This window comes from Trachypithecus francoisi, unplaced genomic scaffold (assembly GCF_009764315.1).
Source record: "Trachypithecus francoisi isolate TF-2019V2 unplaced genomic scaffold, Tfra_2.0 Lachesis_group3, whole genome shotgun sequence".
Classification (NCBI taxonomy): Eukaryota; Metazoa; Chordata; class Mammalia; order Primates; family Cercopithecidae; genus Trachypithecus; species Trachypithecus francoisi.
The window spans coordinates 45,446,159-45,458,722 of record NW_022681468.1 but is presented as its reverse complement, the minus strand read 5'-3'; the positions used below and the strand labels follow the sequence as shown (position 1 = coordinate 45,458,722).

General features: G+C 41.2%; 1 protein-coding gene across 1 annotated transcript in view; it reads right to left on the bottom strand.

Moving 5' to 3' along the window:
- The window catches only part of RTN1 (reticulon 1), a 281,316-nt gene that overhangs the window by 142,895 nt on the left and 125,857 nt on the right, over window positions 1–12,564 (bottom strand). The window contains exon 2 of the mRNA XM_033187862.1: window positions 11,509–12,282. Coding sequence (XP_033043753.1) covers window positions 11,509–12,282 — 774 coding nt within the window. The remainder of the gene's footprint in view (window positions 1–11,508; window positions 12,283–12,564) is intronic.

Sequence of the window (12,564 nt, the reverse complement as noted above, 5' to 3'; positions counted from 1 at the left end):
ATAACAAACCCATAAAAACCCCATCTGAAAGTCAGCAACCTCAAAGACTGAAGGTAGTTAAGCCCACAAAAATAAGAAAGAATCAATGCAAAACCCCTGAAAACTCAAAAAGCTAGAGTGCCCCTTCTCCTTCAAATGACTGCAAACTTTCCCAGCAAGAGCTCAGAACTGGGCTGAGGCTGGGACAGCTGAAACGACAGAATTAGGCTTCAGATGGTGGGTAATAAAAAAACTTTGCTAAACTAAAGGAACATGTGGTAACCATTGACAAAGAAGTAAATAATCATGATAAAACAAAACAGGAGCTGACAGCCAAAATAGCCAGTTTATACAGGAACAGAACCAACCAGCTAGAGCTGAAAAACATACTACAAGGAATTCACAATGCAATCACAAGTATTAATAGCAAAATAGACCAAGCAGAGAAAAGAATCTCAGACCTTGAAGAGTATCTTTCTGAAATAAGACAGGCAGACAAGAATAGAGACAAAAGAAAGAAAAGGAATGAAAAAAACCTCTGAGAAATATAGAATTATGTAAAGAGACTGAATCTACAGCTAATGGGGGTACCTGAAAGAGATGGGGAGAATAGAACCAAGCTGGAAAACACACTTCAGAATATTATCCAGGAGAATTTCCCCAACCTAGTAAGACAGGCCAACACTCAAATTCAGGAAATGCAGAGGACCCCAGCAAGATAATCAATGAAAAGATCATCCCCAAGACACATAATCATCAAAATTTCCAGGGTCAAAATGAAAGAAAAAATGTTAAGGGCAGCCACAGAGAAAGGCCAGGACACCTATAAAGGGAAGCCCATCAGACTAACAGTGGACCTCTCAGCAGAAACACTATAAGCTAGAAGAGATTGGGGGCCAATATTCAACACTCCTAAAGAAAAGAATTTCCAACCCAGAATTTCATATCCAGCCAAAGTAAGCTTCATAAGCAAAGGCGAAACAAGATCCATTTCCTGTCTGAAATGGATCTTATTTCCTTCAGCGAATGCTGAGGGAATTAGTTATCACCAGGTCTGCCTTGCCAGAGTTCCTGAAGGAAACACTGAATATGGAAAGGAAAAACCATTACCAGCCCCTACAAAAACACATTGAAATATACAGACCAGTGACACTATGAAGCAAGCACATAAACAAGTCTGAAAAATAACCAGCTAGCATCGTGATGACAGAATCAGACCCACACATAACAGTACTAACCTTAAATGTAAATGGGCTAAATGCCCCAATTAAAAGACACAAAGTGGCAAGCTGGATAAAGAACCAAGACCCATCGGTATGCTGTCTTCAGGAGACCCATCTCACATGCAAAGACACATATAGGCTCAAAATAAAAGGATGCAGGAAAATTTACCAAGCAAATGGAAAATAGAATAAAGCAGGGGTTGCACTCCTAGTTTCTGACAAAACAGACTTTAAACCAACAAATACCAAAAAAGATAAAGAAGGACATTACATAATGGTAAAGGGTTCAATTCAACAAGAAGAGCTAACTATCCTAAATACATATGCACACAACATGTGGGCACCCAGATTCATAAAACAAGTTCTTAGAGACCTTCAAAGTGATTTAGACTCTCACACAATAACAGTGAGAGGCTTTAACACCCCAATGACAATATTAGACATGAAATAATAACAAACAGTCTCTCAGACCACAGCACAATCAAATTACAACTCAAGATTAAGAAATTCACTCAAAACCACACAACTACATGGAAACTGAACAGCATGCTCCTGAATCTCTTGGGTAAATAATAAAATTAAGGCAGAAGTCAAGCGGTTCTTTGAAATTAAGGAGAGCAAAGAGACAACATATCAAAATCTCTGGGATGCAGCTAAAGCAGTGTTAAGAGGGAAATTTATAGCATTAAATGCCCACATTAAAAAACTAGAAAGATTTCAAGTTAACAACCTAACATCACAACTAAAATAACCAGAGAACCAAGAGCAAACAAACCCCAAAGTTAGCAGAAGACAAGAACAAAGATGAACTGAAGGAGGCAGAAACATGAACAACCCTTTAAAAATAAACAAATCTAGGAGCTGTTTTTCTTTAATTTCTTTTTAAATCAACCATTAGCTAGACTAATGCAGAAGAAACGAGAGAAGAATCAAATAAACACAATCTGAAATGATAAGGGAGATATCACCATTGACCCCACAGAAATACAAACAATGATCAGAGAATATTCTAAACACCTCTATGCACATAAACTAGAAAATCTAGAAGAAATGGATAAATTCCTGGAGACATACACCCTGCAAAGACGGAACCAGGAAGAAATTGAATCCCTAAATAGACCAGTAACAAGTTCTGAAATTGAGACAACAGTAAATAGCCTACCAACCAAACAAAAGCCCAGGACCAGGGATATTTACAGCTGAATTCTACCAGAGGTACAAAGAAGAGCTGGTATCATTTCTATTGAAACTATTCCAGAGAAATTGAAAAGGAGGGACTCCTCCCTAACTCATTCTATGAGGCCAGCATCATCCTGATACCAAAACCTGAAAAAGATACAACAAAAAAATAAAACTTCAGGCCAATATTGTTGATGAACACTGATGAAACAATCCTCGATAAAATACTGGCAAACTGAATCCAGCAGCACATCAAAAAGCTTAACCACCACCATCAAGTAGGTTTCATTCCTGGGATGCAACTTTGGTTCAACATATGCAAATCAAAACATGTGATTAATCATATAAGCAGATCTAAAGACAAAACCACATGATTATCTCAATAGATGCAGAAAAGGCCTTCAATAAAATTCAACATTCCTTCATATTAAAAACTCTAAATAAACTAGGTATTGAAGGTACATACCTCAAAATAATAAGAGCCATATATGACAAACCCACTGCCAATATCATACTAAATAGGCAAAAGCTAGAAGCATTCCTACTAAAAAGCAGCACAAGACAAGGATGCCCTCCCTCACCACTCCTATTCAACACAGTATTGGAAGTTCTGGCCAGGGCAATCAGGCAAGAGAAAGAAATAAATTGTTTTCAAATAGGAAGCGAGGAAGTCCAACTATTTTTGTTTGCAGATGACATGATTCTATATCTAGAAAACCCCATTTTCTCAGTCCATTAGCTTCTTAAGCTGATAAGCAACTTCAGCAAAGTCTCAGGATATGAAATCAATGTGCGAAAATTGCTAGCATTCCTATACACCAACAACAGTTAAGCAGAGAGCCAAATCATGAATGAACTCCCACTCACAATTGCCACAAAAAGAATAAAATGCCTAGGAATACAGCTAACAATGGATGTGAAGGACCTCTTCAAGGAGAACTACAAACAACTGCTTAAAGAAATCAGAGATGACACAAAGAAATGGAAAAATATTTCATGCTCATGGATATGAAGAATCAATATCATGAAAATGGCCAAATCCTCAAAACAACTTACAGATTCAACACTATTCCCAGTAAACTACCATTGACATTCCTCACAGAATTAGAAAAAACTATTTTAAAATTCATTTGGAAACAAAAGAGAGCCAGAATAGCCAAGACAATCCTAAGACAAATAACAAAGCTGGAGGCTTTATGTTACTTGACTTCAAACTACACTACAAGGCTACAGTAACCAAAACAGCATGGTACTGGTACAAGAACAGGCACATAGACCAATGGACCAGAATAGAGAACCCAGTAATAAGACCACATACCTACAACCATCTGATCTTTGACTAACTTTACAAAAACAAGCAATGGGGAAAGAATTCCCTATTTAATAAATGGTGCTGTGATAACTGGCTAGCAATATACAGAAAATTGAAACTGGACCCTTTCCTTACACATGTACAAAAATCAACTCAAGATGAATTAAAAAGTTAAATGTAAAACCCAAAACTATAAAAATCCTAGAAGAAAATCTAGGCAATACCATTCAGGACATAGGCATGGGCAAAGATTTCATTACAAAGACACCAACAGCAATTGCAACAAAAGCTCAAATTGACAAATGGGATCTAATTAAACTAAAAGCTTCTGCACAGCAAAAGAAACTATCATCAGAGTGAACAGAACAGAATGGGAGAAAATATTTGCAATCTATGCATCTGACAAAGGTTTAATATCCAGCATCTACAAGGAACTCAAGCAATTTACAAGAAAAAAAAAAACCTCATTAAAAATTGGGCAAAGGACATGAACAGACACTTCTCAAAAGAAGATATACAAGCAGACAACAAACATGAATAAAAGTTCAACAGCACTTATAATTAGATAAATGTAAATCAAAACTACAATGAGGTACCATCTTATACAAGTCAGAATGGCTATTACCAAAAAGTCAAAAAACAACAAATGCTGGCGAGGTTGTGGAGAAAAAGGAATGCTTCTACACTGTTAGTGGGAGTGTAAATTAGTTCAACCATTGTGGAAAACAGTGTGGCAATTCCTCAAAGACCTAGAGGCAGAAATACAATTTGATCCATAAATCCCATAACTGAGTATATGCCCAAAGGAATAGGAATCATCCTATTATAAAGATACAGGCACATGTATGTTTATTGCGGCACTATTTGCAATAGTAAAGACATGGAACCAACCCAAATGCTCATCAGTGATAGACTGGATAAAGAAAATGTGGTACATACACCATAGAGTACTATGCAACCATAAAAAGGAACAGGATCATGTTCTTTGCAGGGACATGGATGCAGCTGGAGGCCATTATCCTTACCAAACTAATGCAGGAACAGAAAACCAAATACCACATGTTCTCACTTATAAGTGGTAGCTGAATGATAAGAACACATGGACACATTCAGGGGGAGCAACACACACTGGAGCCTGTCGGAGGGTGAAGGGGGAGGAAGGAGAGCATCAGAAAGAATAGTTAATGGGTGCCGGGCTTAATTCCTAGGTGATGGAATGATCTGTGCAGCAAAACACCATGGCATGTGTTTACCTATATGACAAACCTGCACATCCTGCACATGTACCTCTGAGCTTAAAAGAAAAAAAAAGTCAGTCTTTTATCAGGTAGGCATTAGTGGACCCTGGAAGGGTTACGAGGAGCTTAAAAGGGAGGGAAGGCCAGGTACAGTGGTTCACGCCTGTAATCCCAGCACTCTGGGAGGCTGAGGCGGGTGGATTACCTGAGGTCAGGAGTTTGGGGGAGACCAGCCTGGCCAACATGGCAAAACCCCGTCTCTACTAAAAATACAAAAATTAGCCAGGCGTAGTGGCGGAGACCTGTAATCCCAGCTACTCAGGAGGCTGAGGCATGAGAATCGCTTGAACCCGGGAGGCTAAGGTTGTAGTGAGCCGAGATCATGCCACTGCACTCCAGCCTGGGCAACAGAGCAAGACTCTGTCTCAAAAAAAAAAAAAAAGAGGGAAGTAGAAGGAGGATAACCCATTAACAGGATAGTGCAATTGTTGAATTATGACAACTGGAGGTATGAGTTGTGGTGGCCATAGGATAGAAAGAGGAGAAAAAGAGAAGAGAAAAGAGAGAAATCATTGACTTGGGGTCTGATACATGTGGTGAATGAGAAAAAGAGGGGTTTCAAAAGCTACACAGAAATGGTGAGCCTGAGTGAATAAAATGAACAGGGGAACAATGAGCTTGTTTGAAGGGACAGGGAAGAAAATTCTTATCTTGGATGGTTCTTCCCTTTCTGAGGCACACATCTTTCCGGTTTCACATGCAGAGGCCTCTGTCTAACCACCTAAACTGCTAGGACTGAGGAAATTTCTGCTTGCACAATATTCCTGGAGGCCACATGGCAGAGCAGCCCACCCTTGTGCCAGCTGGCCTGATGCTGCGTTGTTCTGGAGACAGGCTAGTGCCCACTCATTCTGCACAACTGGGAGCCCCTAGGCAGCCTTGTATGTTTGTGTGATGATTTCATTAACCTTTGCCCTTTCACCCTTCCCCACTCTCCCTGACCTCAGACTGAAAGTGCCCTGGGAGTAAAGTACAGCCAAGTTGTGTTTGCTCATTATCATATCCTTGCACCCAGCACAGTGCCTGGCACACAGGTGGTACTCAATAAATAGCACTCATGTGAGAGACAGCTCAAATTTTTACAACAGGGGCTCTTATTCAAGTGTGTAGCTCAAAACTGCCCTCAGAAATTCTGCCTTAGAGGAAGTAGGTCTGGATGTAATTCCATGTGTGATTCTAACAGTCACCTCCAGTTAGGGCTGCAGATTTAGGAAATAAAAATACAGGACACTCAGTTAAATTTGACTGTCAGCTAAACAATGAAATTATTTTAGTATAGGGCATACCTATTTGTGTTTTATCTGGCAATTCTACCTCCAGTTGAAAACTACTATGTTAGTGCATTCAGAAAAAGAAGGCCCAGGGTCTTGCTTTATTTACTCAAGAGTAAGGATGATTCCAGGCAGCTGCAGGGTGGAGGAGAAAAGGGTCTGAGGAGTTCCATCTTGAGCAAGTGAAGGTGCTATCTTAAAAATAATCCACCTTTACCATAAGTCAGAAGGGACTCATAGCTCCTATGGATACTGCCCTATGTTCTTAAGGGAAACTACAACTTTTAACAAAATGATAGGAGTAATCAGGGAAAATTTTAGAACAAAACAGAAGTTTCCATATCTTTGTTTAAAATTTCAACAGTTTCAAAGGCCGTCTAAGATACTGGTTACTATGTATCAAGACTGACACTGCAAAGCTAGAAACAGTCACCTAAAATCATCAGCTAAAATAGGAAAATTGAGAAGGTAAGAAAGGCACCCCAGGGTGATGTGTTTGCTGGTGATGATAATTATAATGATATAATTGAGAGGGATAAAAGGAAAGGTGAATATGGGCTATTTTAGCAAGTTGCAAACACCAGTGTCCAACTGTGAATGATGCTGGTATTAGGACTCCTTTTGTTCCTGACTCATTCTCCATGTAGCATCCAGAAGGATCGATTGAAAACCCAAGTCTGATCCTGCCACACTTCCCTTCCTCCCCCCTACTCCAGCCATGCTGGCCTTCCAGCTGCTCCTGGAACAGACAAGATGTTCCTAGCTCAGGGCCTTTGCACTGGGAGGCCCCTCAGCCTGGCCTCTCTTCCTCAGATAGCTACATGACTTGCTCCCTTACTCCATTCAGTGTCTGCTCAAGCTGTTACCTCGAAGAAGCCTCTCCTCACCGCCACCGCCACCACTCCCTTACACTTTGCCTTGCTATATTTTTCTTCATAACCATGATAACTAACTGATATTATATTATATATTTGGTTATTTGTGTGTATGTCTTCTCAACTAGATGGTAAGCCCCATGCAGCCAGGATTTTCTTGTGAGGCACCCCTCACTCGTGAGTCCTGGCAGTAATGGAACAATGCCTGACGTGGAGTAAATGGTCAACACATACTTTTTAAATAAATAGATGAATGAATAAATGATGTCACTTCTCAGCTTAAAACCTTCCAATGGCTTCCAATTGCATTTGGAACAAAATCCAAACTCCTTCCCCACGATTTCGGCCCTGCCTACCTGTCCAGGGTGTTCTCTGCCCCACTTCCGTCTTCCTCCCCTGTGTCATTGGCCCCCTTTCAGTTCTCATATAATAGAGACTCAGGGCCTGGGCATTTGCTATTCCCCCATACCTGAGGTACCTCCTAGCCCCTCTCTGAACTGTAGGCTCCTTCTCCTCATTCAGATTTCAGTTCACGTGTCATCTCCTTAGAGGGGCAGTCCTTGGCCCCCTCACACCCAACCCTCTATCAATCTTCATAGTGCTCACACTGTGAAATTACACTATTTATTTATGGGTTTGTTTTTTATTGCCTGTTTCCTCTGACTAGCAGGTAAGCTCTACAAGGGCAGGGACCTTGTACATCTTATTTACTACAATGTCTCAGTGGCCAGTGCATGTCTGATGTATAGAAGTCACTCTAAATATTTTTTGAACAAAAGAATGAATTTTAAAAATGGGTAGGAGAATCACAGATCCCATCAATGCAAGGAAATAGCAATGGTAATTTTCAAATTTAAATTGATTTACTTTTAATTGCTCATTTCTTCTTGAGGGAAACTGGGGTGTTTTAAGGATGACTTCCTGATTATTGTCCTTTTTGAGGCTAATAGCTCACATAACACCCAGGACCATCATAATACGCCTCTTGGTGTTTGTGTCAGAAACAACATGGTGCTCCTGGTCAATGTATGTTGCATCAGGGCATTTATTACGTTTTCCTAAATTGCTTCACTTTTTTCGTGACTGATCTTGGCTTAAAAGAGACTTCCAGTATTTCAGCTGTAAGAATTCTCGTCTCTCCACCTCAGTGTATATTATTTAGTGAAAATAGGTAAGTATGTTGGAGAACGTTACAAAACGGAATAATCCATTGGAATTGGGAAAAATATAAATATATTAGACACCTTGCTTAAACATTAGCATCTGTGGCTAAAACTAACCTAAATTAGAATTTCTCTTCAGTTATTCTCCAGATTTGATAATTTCCTTATTTAAGGAATATATTTAAACAATGATAAACAGAACTACTTTTTGCTTAACATGCTTTCTTTTCCCTCAGTTTCTATGTACAATTATGTGTAATTCTCAATTTTTATTTTATCTGTTGCCACGGGAAATGGCTGAGTGACCCAAGACTCAACAGATGTAATAAAGCCCATATCCTCTAATGTCTATGGGCACAGTGTCACGTGGTGCCAGGGGTCACAAGAAGATGGGAAGGGGGTCAGAAACCTCACAGGATAAAAAGGGCAGAGAGAAAGGCTTCAGTGAGAAGCTGATTCTTTCTGTTAATTTCATTCTTACCTGTTGTCATATGACTCTGGTATTTTTATGTGGGATGTATATATAGAGAGGAGCTGAACACAGGAGAGAATGTGTAATGGGCCGTTCTCTCTTTCCTGAATAAGCCTTGCTTGGAATGTTTACTTGATTGCAGCTGCAGAGACAATCATTGTCCTAACCCCACACTGTCAAGTGGGCAACCCAACATCATAGAACTCCAATGTCATGTGAGCCAGATCTGCCTTTGTTTTCTCCTGAACCTTCTCCAGAACCCCATTGGGCCATGGCTACTTAAAAATGGAAATTCCCTAAAAATTAATGGATCCTTTGTCAAGTCTTTGCAAACTGTAATTTTTACATGAAGCGTGTGCTGTGTAACTAGACCTATATGTGCTAGGGCATTTCACTATTCCTGAGGACTGGCTGAAGTTCTTCTGGACTGACTACTGGACAACCCTGGAGCTCTGTAAAACATAGCTGACTCTATAACTTACATCTTCAGAACATCAAGTATCTTTATGGCAGGAAATACTAGAAGAGTTTTACTACGCATTGCCAGAAAGAATACAAGGAAGCTTGGAAACTCGGCTATGTTCTGACCTCGTGTTTTAGGCAGGGGCAAGTCGTATCTAACCCACCTGGAGCCTTGGTTTTCTGATTTGTCATTACTACCCAAATCTCAATTTACATCTTAAGTGAAGTTCACTGGGCCCTCACAACTCCATGTCCATGCAGCTCCTCACACTGGAAGGGCACCTTTCCCTTCCCTTCACCTGTTTGTTTCCTCCTATCCCTCTGAGAGTCACCTGTGGTCCCAGTTCACCTGGGGGAGCTGCTGGACTCCAGGGCTCCTCAGCACCATACATTTCCCTTTCTCAGAACACCAAGCACACTGGACTGGGACTGTTTGCTTGGTCATCTGGCCCCCTGGAGGCAGGGACTGGTTTTTCTTTGTTTTTTATTTTTCGTTAATTCCCCATCACCCATGCCTCACAGAGTACCCAACCAAAAGAAAGTAAGTAGAAAGTGATTGCTGAGTGAATTTCAAAATCAGGGACTTGGCGCAGTGAATCGTTAAGACACTTGGAGCTTTATGGTTGAATGAGTCTGAAGTAACTTTGGGGAGAAGGAATTAATGCTAAAATCTATAGGGAAAGAAGATAGGAGGAACTTTCATTAATTCTGTTCTATTCCAACACTTGAATTTGTACTATACCATCAGGGTTTAGAGCAATCGCTCCTCCTCTACAGGCTTTGGCTCCATTTTCAGAGTTTACTAGAAGCTCTTTCACCTGAGATGCATACCAAAGCTCTTTGGGATATGGTAGAATGCCGGTCACCAGGGTCAGGGGAAGGTCTGAGGACCTGTCACTGTCCTCTTCATCTGATGCCTCATGGGCATTCAAGAGAGGTGGAGATTCAAAGGCTGGAGAGAAGAGGGTGGCACAGGGTGGGGTGAGGAGTTTCCTGCCACCTCTCTGGCCTTTAGCCAGGGATATAAGAGGTCCGCTTTGTGTTTGAGAGAATATGCATGAGTGCTGTTTAATATCCTGCCTTGAGTCACAGTAGGAGAATGTTCAAATTGAAAAAGACCATGGCCTAATGAAGTCTAAACTTTAAAAAGTTTAATGAAGTACATCTTTTTGTTTCAAAAATAAAATTATATGCAGAACTTCAATAAACTAGAGATACAAAATGACAGTGTTGAGACTGAAAGGGGAAGGGAGGAGTTTGCTTTGTTCAGGTTTCCTCTTCTTGCCTGTGCCACCCCTAAAAGATCCAGAAGTCCACTTTTTCCTTCCCTTTAAGTGTACAGACTTAGAGCTAGGGGCAGGAGTGTTAAATGCCCCGGCCGAGGTGCTTCAGGAAGTCTAGAGAGAACAGCCAGTGTGCTCTCCTCATAATGTCTCCAAGAGACCTGTGCTATAGTTTGAATGTCCCTTCCAAAACTCATCTTTAAACTTAATACCCAATGTGGCAGTATGGAGAGGTGGAGCCTTTGAGAGGCTATGGACTATGAACTACTGAGCTATGAAGGTTCTGCCTTCATGAATGGATTAACCCACTCATGGAGTAATGGATTAAAGAGTTAATGGATTAATGGATTATCATGAAAATATGACTTGTAGCTTTATAAGAAGAAGAGAGACCTGAGCACAACATGTTAGCATGCTCAGCCCCCTCACCATGTTACACCCTGCACCCACTTGGGACCCTTCAGAGAGTCCCCACTAGCAAGCCAGACAGCTTTTACCAGAAGCGCTCCTTTGACCTTGGACTTCCCAGCCTCCAGAACTGTTAAGAAATAAATTTTGTTTCTTATACATTACCCTGTATTAGGTATTCTGTTATAAGCAACACAAAATAGACTAAGACAATCCAGATCCTAGCGGAAGGCTAACTGAGAAGCAGGCAGTACTGCATTCTCTGCTCTGGACAGCAGGGCTGCATGAGGATTTTAATGTTTCCCATATGTCATCCTAACATCTCCCCTCAAAGAAAGAACAAAATATTTTACAAAGAAAACCTGATAGGACTTTAGGAGAAATCCCAGACTGCAACCTTTGTACAATCAGCAACAAATTGAAAACGTTGAATATGAATTAAACTAGTTAAACCAAATGAAATTTAAGGGGCCCAGATAGTAAAGTATATTGAATGAAAATTGTCATTCCTTAATATTTGTTTTAGGGATTGAGATTTCCATATGCTAGGTTTTCCTAAATCAAGCAATAACAGGGCCTTTACCTGTTCCAGAAGATGGAGGGGTGATAGATCCTGGGCTGTCATCTTCAGGCTCCGAGACAGTGACAGTGGGGACTGTGTCAGGACTTGGCTTTAGACATATATCTTGCTTCTCAGGGGTCTTCTCTTGGGGAGTGGTTTCAACAGAAGGTTCTATTTCCGTCAGTGTGATTTTGACAGGGGTGGTGATCTGAGGAGCCCTGCGCTGTTCTTCAGAGAGATCATCTATGTACGGAGCAAATGTGGATTCTTCAAATAAATGGTCCTTGATGATTTTTCCCTCCACAGGAGCTGGTTTGTCAGGTTCACGGACCCCTTCAGGTTTCGCTGAGATGTCAGTGTCCTTATTCTTAAAGTCCAAGTCTTTATCTTCCAACTCGGGGTGATGTTGTTCTTGGTGCTTCACCTCCTCGGGTCTGGTTATGTCAATGTATTTATAGGCCTCTGCTTTCATCTGGTCCAGAGGGTCTGCTAAGATCTTGTTCACTTCAGTGGACTCTGCAGGAGTCATCTCTATTCCAGAATCAGAACTAAATAAGCCACGGGACTCTAACCCAGGCACATCAGCTAAGGAGGGGCCGGGTGTACCCAACTCCTCAGGGCTCTCTGAAATGGTGACATGGCCATTTTCCTTCTGAAGAATTCCAGTGAAATATGTAGAATCCTCCTGAGGTGGATAGCAGATGTCAGAAATCAGAGATGTGTAACATGATCCTTCTCCATCTTTTGATATTGTTGAGAAGGTGTGGTCCATGGCACTGGAAACACCTGCCACACCTATGAATCAAAGCAGCAGCAGACAGTGAGTGGGTGCTTGGCGTCAGCTCTCTCTCCCTGTCTAACCCACCCACCCACCTACCCCCGCCTGGTGGAGACACAACATCCCTTCTCCTCAAGCCCTCAGAGTTCCCTCAGCGCTCCCTCAGAGCACCAGCATGTTAAATTTCCTCATCTCCCTGAGAGTCCACATTTCTGGTATTTTTCTAGTAACAGACCCCAGAGGCTCACATAAACTGCCAGGACCACAGAAGTTGGGGACAGATCCTATAAGACTAGGAA